The sequence below is a fragment of the Podarcis erhardii genome (genome assembly GCF_964252035.2).
Source record: "Podarcis erhardii genome assembly, chromosome: 1".
NCBI lineage: Eukaryota > Metazoa > Chordata > Lepidosauria > Squamata > Lacertidae > Podarcis > Podarcis erhardii.
This window is the reverse complement of record NC_138497.1, coordinates 63,804,379-63,820,481: the sequence shown is the minus strand read 5'-3', so window position 1 is coordinate 63,820,481 and position 16,103 is coordinate 63,804,379. Positions and strand designations below refer to the sequence as shown.

The 16,103-nt window shown below is 43.8% G+C and overlaps 1 protein-coding gene across 1 annotated transcript in view; it reads left to right on the top strand.

Annotated features, from left to right (window-relative positions):
• The first annotated feature begins 11,447 nt into the window (after positions 1-11,447).
• Positions 11,448-16,103, top strand: part of LGR4 (leucine rich repeat containing G protein-coupled receptor 4) — an 82,977-nt gene continuing 78,321 nt past the window's right edge. Inside the window, exon 1 of the mRNA XM_081834645.1 lies at positions 11,448-12,273. Coding sequence (XP_081690771.1) covers positions 12,089-12,273 — 185 coding nt within the window. The 5' untranslated portion in view covers positions 11,448-12,088. The remainder of the gene's footprint in view (positions 12,274-16,103) is intronic.

Below are 16,103 nucleotides of genomic sequence, written 5' to 3'. Positions count from 1 at the left end.
GAGCATTGGTCCATCTAGTTCAGTGTTTCCCAACCTTGGGCCTCCAGCTGTTTTTGGACTACAACTCCCATCACCCCTAGCTAGCAACACCAGTGGTCAGGGATGATGGGAATTGTAGTTCAAAAACAGCTGGAGGCCCAAGGTTGGGAAACACTGATCTAGTTGACTGGTACCTGTGTTGACAGGAGGCAGCTTTCCAAGGTTATAAACAAGAGTATTGACTCTGCCTGGAGTTGAACTGTTGATCTTCTGCAGGCAACTCATTCTACCACTGAGTTCAGCCCCTTCTCTTCTGAAGCTAAACTTCTGACTGATTGCTGCTGGCTAAGCAGGGCAGGTACAGGAAAGTACTTCTAGGAAGGAAAACATTAAGAACTGCAAGTGGCTACTTTTTAAAAAAGTTTTTAATTGGCTATAAAAGAGAAATATGGAGAGTAACAATGATACAAAAGTCCGTATGACCCTGCCAGTGGTGGGATATAGTATCCATAACTGTCTTCCTTGTTCCTCACAGGAAAAAGAGTATACACCGAACACATCATCTGGCTGATATTTTTCTTAAAGATTTACCTTTATTTTCAAATCATTGTGGAACCACAGAGATAAATAAACAATAGCAAAAATTCAACCACATATCCAGCTAAAAGCAGGGCATACAAAACCTAAACATATTAAATAACATCTGTTCTAAAACCATGGCAACTATATTTCTCCTGATGGTGTGGGGAGAGATGCCTGTAAATCTGAAACTAAACTACGGTATATGAAATAAAATCCCACCATACTGAATAGAAATGATCAGGATCTTCCTCTGTCCCTTAGTGACTCACAACGTGTGTGTGTTTGCTGAAAAAAACTAACTAAATTCCAGATATTTTTATGCCATAAGGATATAGTCAGATAAAAAAGAAAAAGAAGAAAAGATTTCCACTGTTGTGCTATAGAGATCATGTTGTATGTTCCTTTTGGCAAAACGTCTTATTAGTATCTGCCCACACATTTAGTAGGGATAACTGGGGAGACATTTGAATAATCTTTGATATCTGCTGATAAATTTCATTCCAGAATAAAGCAACCGGTGAACATTCACACTATGGATGTGGAAAAGCCCCTTTATTCCTACAACCTCTCCAACAGTTCTGGACTGCATTGGAAGTAATATGAGATAGCTGAATGGGTATGCAGTACAATGCCATCAGTGTTGAATTTTTAAGGAACATTCTCACATGTGCAGATAATGATTTGCACAGCTTAGAAGTCCAAAGTGCTTTTCAGTCCATGTCCTCCTCTATACAAATATTTAAATCCTTTTCCTAAGAGGATTTTAAACCTGATAAACTGGCTGATAATTGCGTTATAATCCAGATAATGGCTTCTGCCTCACAGAGAACGAGACCTACTATGTCTGAGAACCATAATATCCAGATTTTTAGTGATGCCATGGGCAGCTTGTTCTTCAGCACAATTTTGTTAGTATTTACTTTGCCACCATACTGCATAAAATGTGACTTTCTTCATTGCCTTTCAATACCTTAACATCATGTGTCTCCCCCACCCCACCCCGCTACAGCTAGTCACAAGCCATTTTTGAAACATAAATCTAAGTTTTAAACTATGCAATTCCCTCCACATTTGGACATTGGAGAACCTTGTTGCAACTAATAGGAAAATTGGGGCGTGGGGGGTTGTCTTCATCTGTTTATCCCTTTAGTGACTGATAGAAAAGACAACTGAGGTGTGAAATCTATTGGTGCATGTATAATTATTTTTACTATTGCAAGTGTTTATCTCCCCAGAAGGTCTGTGCTACTGAGCAACCCCACCATAAATGATGGCATGTCCCACTAGGATTGTAATCTTTCCAGGTAAACAGTTCTGGAGATATCAGATGCCACATGGGAAAGTTGGAATGGTGTCCTATGATTTTGATTGTATTTTCCCTAATATATGGAGAGATAGATTTGGCAAGTTTGGTTCACCAGACAGTTTCCCAATCTTGCTCACATACATTGTGACGCAGTTCATTCTTCCATGTTTGCATCAGTCCTGACAAATTTCCCACTAGTTCTCCATTACTTTGTTAAATCATTATTTTGCAACTGGGGCCAGTTGATCATACCATTTCTTCATACTGTGTGAAAGGCATACATGCATATATTTTAATGGCTGGATCCTTCAGTAAGTGACAGAATTGGTATATTTGTACCTATGCTAATCCTAGGGCTCCTGTGTCTGTTTTTCTTAGGAGGAACAGGACATAATTCTACAAAAGCCCACCCCCTAGCAACTAAAGTTAGCACAACAGAATCCTTGCTGGGATGACGACATATTACCCACATCAGCCTTTCCTGGAGATCCATTGTCTTCTTTCCACCCCCACCCCCGAACTTATTATTCCTATTGCACCCACCACAAAACAGTAAAACTCTGTGAACCACTGCCAACTATCATTCAGAAATTTGACAGGTTTTGTCTATTCAGAAGGAATCACCATGCCTGGAAATTACATCAAAGTCTTGCAGAAAATAGTATACAAACCAACCACCAAACTTTAAAGGTGAATTGCAGGAAAACCCCTGAATGTATCTGCCTACAATTTGGCAGGAGGAGCTGCTATGCCTGCAAATTTCACCTACCTCTGTGGAAAGAGGAGGGGAATTTATAAACATTTTAAGGCTCTCCCATTATAGTGAAAACACAGAGCAGCTCCGAAACAGATCGAGCTGCTGGTACACATCAGTATCATATACCACTAGGTGGTGTTAAAGTGCTTTTGTTTCATACAGAGTAGTTTCTTACAGGAGCAACAGCTCTAATGTACACAAAAGCTACCCCATTCATTCATTCCCATGTGGAATGAATTCCCAGTTGCCTCCACTGAAATGCACTAAGCAGCACCAAATCCTGCCCTTTGCCTAGCCTGGCTGTATTGGGTTTCCTTCATCCACCTCTGAGGACTGCTTCTAGGAACATATCATCAGATGACTGGTCCGTCTAGTTCTGTACTGTATCTACTGACTGGCAGGATTTCATATAGGATTCTTTCCAGCCCAACCTGAAATGGGGGCGACTGAACCTGGGACATTTTGTAGACATAGCTCTTTCCACCTGAGCTACAGCCCTTCCAGGTGTTCTGAAGTAAGAGTCTTTCATTTTGAAAACGTGTGCAGCTGAAGGTCCTTTCCATGCCAGATAGTTCAGATGTGAAAAAGCACTTCCATGATGGGAGGGAAATTCTATGTGAAATTTCTGTGATGTGACATAATGAATAAACAGTGGTTTAAGAATGTATGCTCCACTTTTCCCAAGCAAATCACCCAAGGTAGCTCATAGCAACAGCTGGATATAAAACAATTAAAACCCAGATGCATGAGAAACCACACAAATGGAAATGCATGCAATAATTGCACATGATGACCTATAGTTTTGAGAACTTGTGGGTGTGTTTATTTTACAGATTTATGAGCCACCTCATGGCTTGAAGTTATTGACCAGATAGAACACATAAGGTACAAACTAAAACAAGAAGTGGTGACTTTAGGGTGACGTGTGGTTTAATCATCATCGTCATCATCATCATCTGCAGTTTGGCATAGAGCTTGGAGCCCAGAGTACACAATAATTTGCATGGTTGAAATTTCCCATCATTCCAATAATTAGGGTTTGTTTGTCTCCATTGAAACCAACTCTCTCTCTCCCCCGCCCCGTCTGCCAGGCTTAATGATGGGATGGAGGGAGTTGTCCTGGAATGCTGGGGAGGCAGAGCTTGATGGATGGATGGAATGCCTGGGAAAGGTTTTTAGCTGGGCAAGAGAATTCCTGTGGGGTAATGTCAGGTGAGGGAGAACCCACAGGGGGCTTGTTCAGATAGAAGGAGGCTGCTAGGGAGAGAATATTCTCAAGGGTAAAGAACAGAGGGATAACCAGGGCTTTTTCCCCCAGCCAGAACTTGGTGGAACTCACTTCCGACACCTCTCAAGTGGGTGCCATCGCCATTCTAAGAGAATGAGAAAGGCATTCATGGTAAGTTCCAGCACCTCTTTTTCTAGAAAAATAGCACTGGGGGAAGCCATATTAATCTGTTAGAAAACCCAGAAATCTTTTGTGGCACCTTAAAGATTAACAGAAGAGATAGATTTTTGGGGGTGGGGTGTAGGGAGAAATGGAAAGACAACAGGAGTAGGGAGAGAGAGGGCAAAAGCAATTGTCCCACTGGCTCTTCTAAACGGTTCTTTCCCAAAGAGACCTCTCTAGGTTTATGTGGAGAGGCGCCTGAAGTAATACCAAATTTTAAATAAATCAAGCAGTACCAACCCTGTGCATTTTCAGCATTGTTTAGCTTATTAGAGGAGCAATTTTTAATTTCCAGAAATGTAATAAAATGTTGGCACTGAAGTAAAATCCCGCTTCTCTTTTTGTCGGCTACCATGATGCTGGTTTCTGTTTCCCTTCCGCTTCCTGGAGTGGAGCCTCTGTGTATGCACTGCATAATTTCCTCCGTTCTTTAGACCTCCAGGTGATGTCTCCCCACCCCTTCTTTAGTCAAATTGATCTTTCATTTCACTCACAGAAACAGCAATGTACGGACCCACTTGTAAAAACATGCCATAAAACATATGGGTGAGTTCAGTATTTCCACAGCCTGGACAGAATTATTCTATGCTGCTGTTGAGGAGCTCATTGGTGTAACGGTCACAAACTATCGTAGCCCACGGGACTGCCAGCTTTCTAACCAGTGGACTTTCTGGTTCATTTGTTTCCTGGTTCTCAGCATCCCCTCCTGCCATCTAGATGAAGTTCTGGCAGGAAGCAGGACGTGTCTGGTTAGTTTAATAGTGCCCTAGGAAGAATGTGTTTCCAGTCCGTGGTGAAGGGTGTTCTAGCTTACCTCCTCTCTTCCTGCCTTGTTCATGCTGCAGACATTACCTTTCTGTCTGGCTCAGGCCTTCTGGCTGTTGACATGACTTCCTGACCTAATTACTGGCTCTGCTCCGCTTTCAATTCACGATGCTTTCCTAACTTTCAGCGTGCTGTGGCTTTTGGACACTGACTACAAGCCTGCCCTTTGCTCCTGTGCTGAGCCTGATCTCCTGTTTACTTCATTGGCTTCACCCCAACTTTGGCTGCAGACCCAGTTGAAGCTCTTCCTTATTTTTAAACCTCTGTAACATAATATGCTTTTAGCAGAAGTCTCTTTGCGCTTACCGCTTTGGTGATGTTTATGCTTCCAATAATGTTGCTTTTTCATCATTCTCTGCAAAGAAAAAATATTTCTCCCTCTACGTATTGTCTGGATTCAGTATTAGCATTGCTAGTGTCTAAAGTTAATAGGTTTCTTTCGGATATCTAAAACTGCAAATGCGTCTTTCTGTGCTCTCAGAATGAAGTACTCTTTTAATAGATGTTGGGCACTTGCCCTGGCCAGTATTAAAACTAAGCTTGCTGAAAGACCTATGCTGAACATGACTCCTAGGGCTTTTTGATAGTACTTTTGAGCCAAGGAATTGGGGCAGGTTGTGGGGTTTTCCAAGGTGAGAGGGAGGGTAGTCTCACCATCTCCCTCTTCTGGGTTGTCAAAAGTTGATAGTTAAACAAAATGCTGAATAGTTGATCTCAGATGACACATTTATACTTTGCAAGGAAGAATGCCTCAGGAAGATTTTCACATTAAAGCAGGTATATGGAAAGCAATAGAAATGCTTTTTGTGGCACTGGTAGTGGCCAGAAGGTGCAAAAAATGCTTTACCACATGGAGAACTCCTTTTGAGAGCTTCTGTGCCAGCTACTGCTGTGGGAGATATTTAACAAGAGACGAATGGCTCCACCAGGGGAAATAATTTCCAAATGTGACAAGTGGGGTCTGCAGCAAGAGCCTGCAATTTGAAATGCTCCTGTGTAGTGATATGAGGTGAGAATATTCTGTGCTAGAAAATTCTCTGGATAATATTCTCCACAAACTGTAAATTCTGTGTCGTCTACACGGCTGCTTTAAATGTACACACCTCATTAGAAGAAGAAGAGTTTGGATTCGATATCCCGCTTTATCACTACCCAAAGGAGTCTCAAAGCGGCTAACATTCTCCTTTCCCTTCCTCTCCCACAACAAACACTCTGTGAGGTGAGTGAGGCTGAGAGACTTCAAAGAAGTGTGACCGGCCCATGGTCACCCAGCAGCTGCATGTGGAGGAGCGGAGACCCGAACCCGGTTCCCCAGATTATGAGTCTATCACTCTTAACCACTACACCACACCGGCTCTCTGCAAGAATATTCTCAAGAATATTCTCCAAAAGATTATTCTCAAGAATTTAACATCACTACTCCTGTGCAAAGATTCCAGCCAGCCAGTCATAGCCTCCCAAGCTACTCAGTTTTGATTTTTTTTATTGATTTCCCCATCTAAAAACTAGGTGCGCCCTATGGTCCGGTGCGCCCTATGGTGCGAAAAATATGGTATGTGTGCAATTTTAACAGATTTAGTCAAGGTTCTTCTAGGAGGAAGCGACAGAGAAAATAACAACACCTGAGCCTGCTATCCCATTATTACGGTACTTTGTAGGCACAATCCAGTCAAACTTAAGCAGCTTTATTTCAGTGGGACAAAGTTAAGCATGTGTTTAACCCTTTCCTTGATGTTAATAGCTAGATCACATCCTGTGTGCTCACTGTGTGTGTGTGTGTGTGTGTGTGTTTGTGAGGCTGCAATTAACAGATGTACCATATCAATTTAAAGCTTTTATTCGAACATTTAAATTTGCTCATCTAATTATTTCATAGAATTGGTGCTGGATTTTAGGCTTCCTCAAGGACTTGCAACTGAGGTCTTACAGGTGTTATGATTTCCTTCTTCTGGCATCAGATTTGGTGAAAGAGAAACTGTTAGGTGGCTTCCTCACTCTCAGTTTGCATCCCAAGTTAGTAGACCTTTGGGGAGGCAAAGCTATTGCAGGGTTCTGTCTGACAAAAGGAACTACAAGGAATTATGTATTTTATGAAGTTGCTTTAGTTCCATGTTTTAGGCTGCGATCTTAACCACACTTGTTAAGGAATGAGACCCACTGAACATAGTAGGAGTCATTTCTGAGTAGTGTTGGAGGAGACGTTCAATTCAGGGTGCATTTAAAGCCAAATCTGTCAAATTCCCACTTCTGAAACAATATGCAATCCAAAACACTACTAACTTCCAAAATTTGCAATTATCTGAAATTTGTGATGCAGTTCTCCATTCAAACAACGCTTACAAAAATACATATATTAGGGGAGAGTGGATTTAAGAATGAAGGAATTAGTGAAAGTAGCATACAAAGATGCATTATGTTGGGGGAAACTGCTTGCGAAAAATGTATGCATTAGCCAGAGCTGCATATAAAAATGATGAATACTATAATGATGACTCTCCATGAGGATCTTAAAACTGGAAAAACGAGACATTGGGAGAACCAAAATTGGCAGTTCCTTCCATCCCTACTTCTGAGTAAACATGTGCAGGAAATATGGTGATGATTTAATAGTGAATGGCTCATATGTGTTGAAAAATAAAATACGTGGATTTTTCTTCTTATAATTTATGAAAAGCAGCTACTACTTATTCTAAGCCACTCAACTTAAGAGAAACACTACCACTCCTTTAGGGAACTACCTTAACATAGGTTTTGCAATATGTGATCTTAAATTTAATAAAGTGCAATCTGATCCTCATTTGTATTTCCTTAGATGTAATAAAATGAGGGTTTCCAGAATTGAAAGCTATGAAAACAAAACTATTTAGAGGCAGTCACAACCTACAGCCACAACACATTACTAACTTGAAACACAGCTAGGCCATTCCTTTTCTCAAATAAGATGGAAGCTAGTTTTGTGGGGATGCATCAAAATGCAGTATTTCATAAGGAACAACAGGATGGATGGAGAATAGATATGAATTGTGGTTACACCACTTCCCGAACCAGTGGTGAGAGTGTGTACACAGCTGAAGTGCAAAATCCAGCTAAACATAGGCACTTTAAAGTCCAATTTGATTTCAGCAGAATAAGCATGTGCTTAGATCAGTTACAACGTTTTTATCACTCACAAAAACCTTTTCGTTTTGTTACAATGCAACCAACTCAAAACCACACCCATTACTATCTGCACAGCCATGTCAACTGCATTTCTCATTAGCATCATTTTCTTTTTAATTATCTTTTTAAATTATCTTTTTTGCAATATGCACAATATAAGACAAAGCAGGAAATAGTATGTGAGCACAATTATAAAATTGCAACTGCCATTAGCCTATATTATTTAAAACATTCTGCTTAACTCAGGATAGTAAGTGAATGCTTATTCAGCAGTGAAAAATTTCCATACCTCACAATATGTGATTCTAAAAGAACAATTAAATTTAAAATGTTTTGCTCTGTTGTAGTTTCCAGGTATGGAATTCCTTTCCCTGAGAGTTAATCTATAGGCCCAAAGCCTATCTACATTATCTAACACTAAGGGATATACAAAATTAGCTGTGTATCAATTAAATGTTCAAAAGGGCAAAAGGAATAGCCACTTGTATTTTGGCAGACTGTTGACTTTGGGAGGTGAGGAGTCAATCCTGTGATGACATTATACTCACTGTTTTTTGTTTGTTAAATGGCTAGAGATCATCTATGCTTTGTATGAAAGTGAGCTCTAGAAGCCAAACAAAAGAACCTTTGGGATGATTGCAACAAACCACTTGGTGGTGAAGCTTATAAAAAACCTCTGTACCGCACACTTCATGGAAAAGATCCACAGCACAGAACATGCTTCTGAGGGATTTGAAAGTGTTTGGGTGACCCACCACAATGCTTCCAGACAGGTTTCAGAACTTACCTTTCTTGCTATTTGGTAGCTGGCTAGTTTGGCATGTCTTGAATCTGCCCAGAATGTTCCAGCAATACCTTCACAAAGTGATGTTACTACCCAAAGTAGTAGGGTTCAGCTACTTCTATTTGGAGAGCCACTGCCTTTCTTGAAATAAAGCTCAAAGGTCTGAAGGTCACCAAGGTAGAAAAATAATATTCTTGGGGGTGATGCATTTTGTGAACATCCAATAGCCAAGGCAAAAATATGGATCTAGTCTCTCTGAGTAAAATACTTTCCTGAATCATTCTGCTTCCAGGAATCCAGGTTAGCAACTTCCATATAATTTTTACAATAGTAAACAGGACTATAGTAAGGACTGAGTTAACTCTTTAATAACTACCCAGGTTGAAGCCACATCCAAGTTCCAATGCAAACAATTAGCTGGAGCAGCACACAGCCTTGATAAAACAAATATTTAACATTTGTATAGCCCTTTCAAGTGTTCTAAGCATGTCACATGCATTACTAGAGGTAATCCTTACAACAACTGTGTAAGGCAGGAGAGGGGAACTGGATCTGGCTTGCAGGCAAGCTCCTTTTATCCCCTTACACCAGGCCAAATTTGACAGGTGGGCTCGGCCGCCCTGCATGCTGCTTGGAGACATTGCTGATCACTTGGTCACTGGCACTTCAAAGCACTGAGCAGGGCTTTTTGCAAGGAGCAAGAGTCTTGCAAAGGGCCTTGCTTGGCTCTTGGTTTGTGGGAAATGAACTTGCAGGATAAATTGGGATCTGTGGCAGACCAAATGAGGCCCATGGGTCAGAGGTTCCCCACCCCTGCTGTAAGTTAAGTCTGTATTATTATCCTCTCTGTTGCAGATGGAGAAATGAGGCCAAGAGAGAAGTCATGGCAGGTTCAACTGAGGACTGCCTGAAGTACCAATAGCCACTATGTTAGTGTTATGATGTACCTAGTGTGGGATTCTCACACTAGAGAGTCCTCCCAGAGGCCCACACTGTTTCTAGAAGTTTCCTCACAAGCTTTTTGTTTAAGTATGGTTTCAGGGTTATTTCAGATGGAGGACCTTATATCTCAAACAGGTCTTGAAGATCCATTTATTCCTGTGTGTGGCAAGTTAACTGCTGAACATGCTCTCTTTTTCAGTCATAATATTCATTGCCATTTGTTCCTTTGCTATCCACACTAGTGGGTGGAGCTGGACAGAAAGCATCAGGACTGTTCTTTTCTGTCCTCAACTCGATCACTCCTCCCAGGTTCTCCATTAAATTTGCCAGTTCTGCACACATTTTGTACCTGTGCACACACACTTCCAGGAAGTATGCAAGAGCAAAGGTTACCAGCTTTATCCAGCCAGTTAACCTGTTGCAAAATGAAGGCTTGTGTTTTTTGAGGGGGAGCGGGTGGGCAATATTCATCTTCTCTTTGTTCTGTAAGAGGTTTTGTGAAAGACCTTCATCATTAGCACCACCACCATCTTGTTTTAAAAGCCTGGTGTAGGTACTGTGATTTTGATCTCCCTAGAAATTTCCCACATATATCATGTGGAGATTTTGAAAGAACAGATTTTTTCCCCCTTTTTTTGCTGGGCATGTGGCAATAAGTGGAAATAGGGTTCTTTCCTTTAAAAATGGGAGCTGCTGGAAACAAAAGGGCCAGACCGAGCATATGCAAGTCAAGGCAAGCCCACGGAAACATATCCACACACCACAACCTCCCCCACCCCCAGCACTAATGACCTTCCGCACTAGCAGCCACTGCAAGTGTTCAGTGTGCTGCTTTTACTTCCCTGAGTATTTCACAATATGGAAAAGCTGGATTCAACATAAAAAAATTAAAAGGCAGTGTTGGTGCTGCAGAAAGAAAATAAAACATCGGCGGGGAAACACCTATTTCACAATAAGCTTCCATCCTGAAGTGTCTGCAAACATTGCTTTATGCGTTGTACTTTTAATCAGATACACAATAGTCCGGAGAAAGCAGCCCATGCAGCACAAGCCCCTTTCCAATGAACCGGAGAGCAGCTGCAGCTAACTGGGGCACCCCACTCCTCAGGAGGTGCCTGCCTTGGCAATGGGCCATGCCTGTCTTTCTCGGGATTGGGGCCATTCCGACGACTGCAGCTTCCGGGCCCTCCAGCTTGGACTCGGCCACTGGCGCGCCTTTTTAACTCCCCCAGCCTCCTTGCTGGACGTGGAGCCGCCGCTCTGCTCACCCGGAGCCTGCAGCCCAGGCCCGGGCGCAAGAGCAACCCTCTCCTCCTCGCGCCTCTCCCGGCGGAATCCCGGGCCAGCCGGAAGCTTCCGCGAGCAGCCGTGCGTCACGCAATGCGCACGCAACGCACGGCTCTACCGTGGATCGAAGAAACCTAGCCTCCCCCCACCCGCTAGCCGGGGCAGCCCCGCTCTCTTCCCCAAGCCGCCCTCCGCCCCGCCCTCCTTGTCACTCAGCGCCTCTTTCCCCGCCCACCCACTGCTCCGCTTGCCAATGAAGGCCCGCTTTTCCCCCTCCCGGAGGACGTTGCCGAGATTTTTTTTTTTTTTTTTGGAAACGTGCGTGGAAATATTTGCATATTTATCAGGCCGAAGTTCTCTCTGCACCAATGCGGGCGGGCGGCAGCGTCCTCCTCATTAGCATACACACCTCGTCGTTCTGCATAGCGCAGCAGCAAGCAGCGGCAGGCGCCGGCGCCGGGGTTGGCGAGGAGCGCACGCAGTAGCCGTCCGCATTGTGTGCAACCCTAGAAGGCGAAAGAAGGCAGGCAGGCTGCTGGCCAGGCGAAGCGCAGCGCAGCGGGCGAGCGAGCGCTGGAATGGCTGCAAGGTCCACTTCCTAGCGGGGAGGCTGCGCTACACGCGGCGGCGGCGTCGGCGTCAGGAGGGGAGCTCGGCGAGGCTGCCATGGCAGAGCCCAGCGGGGCGCGTCCTTACCTGCTCGCTTGAGAAATGATTGACGACGAGCTGCCGCCTCTCCATGGAGCGGGAAGGAAGGGGAGCCGCTGAAGCGTCGGGGGGATTTTGCTGAGGGGAGGAGGAAGGGGAAAGGCAAGAGGACTCGGCTGCTGCTGACGCGGAGCGCTGAGGTGGGCAGCCAGGCAGCCGCGATAGCAAGGACTCGGCTCAGGCGAAGAAGGGCCGAGCGAGCGAGCGACTGACTGGACTTGGCCCTTTGGCCCTCGACGGGGAGACCCCATCTCGGCGGCTCCCCGGGTTGCCGGCGGGCAGGTCTGGGCGCCGAGGGCGGCTCTCGCGATGCGCTGCCTGCCGCTGCTCGGCTTCTTCGCCTGGGGCTTCGCGAGCTTGCCTGGGCCCAGCCGAGGAGCTTCCCCTCCTCCCTGCCCGCTTTCCTGCAGCTGCGATGGGGACGGCGGGGTGGACTGCTCCGGGAAGGGGCTCGCCGCCGTGCCCGAGAGACTCAGCGCCTTCACCCACACCTTGTAAGTCGGGCGGGGAAGGCGACCGGGGCGGGGGGGGGGCGGGGGGAGTTGGTGGTTGCGCTTGCCTTCACCTTGCCAAACAGGTTGTGTTCGCTTTCGCAGCCTGGCCTGAGAGGGGGGGGGGCGGAGGCGGGAAGGAGCCTCTTTCTTTCCTTTCTTCTTTGCCCCAGGCCTGACTGCGAAGCTTTACCTGCGTGGAGATCGGCCCCGCTGCGGCCAACCGAGAGCTGCTGCGCGTCCCCTTCGCCTACCTGGGAAGCGCGCATGGTGTCGTGCAGATTAGATATGGGTTTCTTCCTTTCTTCTTTTTTTACACAGCCCTTTTCCTGTGGGTGCTCCTTCAAAGTAAATTAAGTGGGGCATCCTCGCAAGTACTGTAAGTGTAATTAGGATGCCAGTGCTTAAATTGTAATCCAGATTCCGGTGTCCACTTTACTTGGTGTCAGGCAGCCTCCCTGAACACCTCGAGACTTAAAATCGGGGTGTCCTTTTCAGGATGGCTAAAAGGCTATTTTAAAAAAGTCGAACTTTTTCTACCACATCCGTGGGTATTCAGGTGGTAACGTTTCTGAGTGCTAAAGGGAAACAGTTGGTAGTTCACTAATTTTGCATTCATGAACATAGGCTACAAGGATGTCGTAACAAACACCTAGCGTAACTCAAATGTGTGTGTATGTGTGGTGTCAATCCTAGGCATCCTCTCTTATTGAACTTCCAAGTAAACATAGATATGACTGGGCTGTAAATTCCAAGCCCTGTTTTACAAACCAGCAGGGAAGTTTTAATTGAATTGAGCCTAGCTACTGATTTGCCACATTGCCCCCCTTTATTTTATTTTATGGCTGTGTACACAATACTGACTTAAAGAGCAGGTGGGTCATTTTTTCTCTTGGGGGGGAGGGAATGAATCAAAACACAGTATTTCATAGGGAACCATAAGACTGATACCAGATAGATATGGATCATGGAGAACGTGTCGGGTGGGAGCACACTGTGGATGCAGAATGAGCGGGAGTGTAACCACAGCCTTAGCCTGATTCTCCAATTCTCATCCTTTTAGTTTGACTAATGTTGACTAATGACACCTGCCTTTCTGTATAAATCAGTTGATCCTGACATGTTACTGGGGCTTGGATTTGAAAACAGATGCAGTAAAACTGAGATTCCAGTACAAATAATCCCAGCCTTTCTATCTAACAATGCCATTATAAGAAAAACTAAATACCTCAGAAAACAATGCTAGGTGTGTACTGCATCTAGGATTTCAAGGGTGTGGTGTTCTAAGGTGTGTGTGTGGTTAATCACACCTGGTGCTGTGTATGCAGACTTGTCTTAAAAGCTCTGAGGAATTTCCTAAATTTTTTACGCTTTTGGTCCTAAAGCTTGCTTGAGCATTCAAGTATCCAGTGCTTTAAAGGAAATTATAAGATATTCAGGGAGCACTGAAGCAAAGTCCTGTTTGGTTTCAAAGATAGTTGGAGGCTATATGCTGAATTTGTCAGCTGAGAAGATTTGAGGCAGACAAGAAGAATCAATAATTAATTTTGAAATGGATTATGTAGCAGAGTTGCATTGTTTAAAGGCCAAGAGAAGGTGGTGGGGATTAACATTAAAAATAGCTGTGTATATGAAACCAAAGAGGATTAGGTAGGAGTGCATAAATAAGGATTATAAATATGAGAACAGGTTTGGAGTAAGATGAGGTAGCTAGCGCAGGGCTGTGTCATTTTAAAAAAAGCAGGAGTACTGTGTACTTTAAACATGGAGAGAGGGTACAGGTACTTGTGCAGATACTCTCCTTTTTCATTATAATTATTACGGTTTTTCACTTAGTCACTGACTGCTATTTCCACAAAATAGAACAGATTAGGATAGGAAATCTAGGCAGGGATGCTTCAAGCATAAACACTTTTTCAACTGGATATTGGTGAAATATTAAAGGATAAGTATATGCTTGCTTAGTTTGGCTTGTGCATTTGAGATGTTGTGAGAGAGCTTGGATCTGCAATCCTATATACTAAGACAAAACTCATTCTGTGAGTGCCAGGTGATTTGGATTATGCAGACCCAACCCATAGGGGAACCCCCAGGTTTGCAAAAATGTACACAAAAAGTTGGGGGAGGGAAAAACCCTAAAAGGGTGTTGGGATGGCGGAGCAGCTCAGTGGGGACTGAGCATTCTCAGTTACTATGGAATATTTTTTGTCTATTGAATAAAAACAGAAAACTTAGACAGGAGGACAAAGTCCCGAGAATGGACATGTCTGGGTGGGTGGCATGCTGCAGAGGAGCACTCCACAGTATTGCATTTTGTTGTAGGTGCTGCTTCTACAGTTTGACACTGAAGTACTTGCAGCATGCAAGGGTCTCACAATCTGATGGTTTCAGAGTGATAGTATCTTGAAATGTCTGGCTTAGAAAGTTGCAATGCTAAGCAAGGCTTCCCACAAATCTCATAATAGGGCATGTTGGGTGTGCCTCACCTTTCCATGAGGGGTTAACAGTGAAAAGCTATAATGAACACTTGCTTTGAGCTGCAGTCAGGTCTTGTATTACTGAAATTTCACTTCTTTCCCCCCAAAGAATATTGTGGTATACATTTAGATGTTGTCCGCACCAAGCAGGCAGCATAAACGTCGCTGCCCCATGGGAATTTTAAAATACTAATTTTCTTAGCAGTATATCCGTATCAGTTTCTGGATTAATTTCTTTTCTAGCCCACTGCCACAGATTATTACTATTACAGTGGTACCTTGGGTTACATACGCTTCAGGTTACACACGCTTCAAGTTACAGACTCCGCTAACCCAGAAATAGTACCTCGGGTTAAGAACTTTGCTTCAGGATGAGAACAAAAATCGTGCTCCGGTGGCACGGCGGCAGCGCGAGGCCCCATTAGCTAAAGTGGTGCTTCAGGTTAAGAACAGTTTCAGGTTAAGAACAGACCCCCGGAACGAATTAAGTACTTAACCCGAGGTACCACTGTATAACCCTTTTGCAGTGTTAGAACTTTGACATTCACTTTTAGAAGTTTCACTAGGCCAGGTGTGATGCAACAGACTATATCCAAACCATGATTTGGAGATTCATGAGTGTGTCACAAGTTTGTGTTGTTTACTTGCCTACTTTCTTTTGTGAACTCCAGTTCCTCCTTGACATCCTCCTATTTAATCCCCTTTCCCCCACCAGCATAATGTTTGCCAAACTAACTATAGGTAGTACAAACTATAGCTATGGAAAACCAAGAAGTGGAGAAGGCGATCCTTAGGAGAGAGTGTAAGATCCTGCAGAACATGCCAGAGCCTTTAAAATATGGGTTTGAGGGGAAGGTTGCATTGTGTTTATGACATCTGAACTGGGCCAAACATTTATGTTGTGTTCAGAATGTATGCTGAACTTCGAACAAACATGGACACACATTGTTTTCTTTTTCTCTCTAGTCATAGGAATAACTTAAATGGCTGCAAAGGGAAATGAGGGAAAGTGAATTGCATGTTAAGGTTATTCTGAGCAAGTTGAGGGATTGAAAACCATTACATATTTAAATTAGCCTTGGAAATAAGGTCACAAAATTGCTACCAGCAACAATTTTACCAGCCCATCTGCCCACACACATACGTTAATCATTTGTAGCATATCAGTGACCTAGAAGAACAACTCTGATATTGCAATTGCTTATCTCCCAATTTACAAATGGCTCCCTGCCTTGAGGTGTTCCTTACTGGCCACGAATAACCAGGCAAATGGCTGTTGCTGTTTATAAACTGAATTATCTTAATATCTTATTGTAAATGAAGTTATTTTGTGATATTATAAATTAATATTTGAAA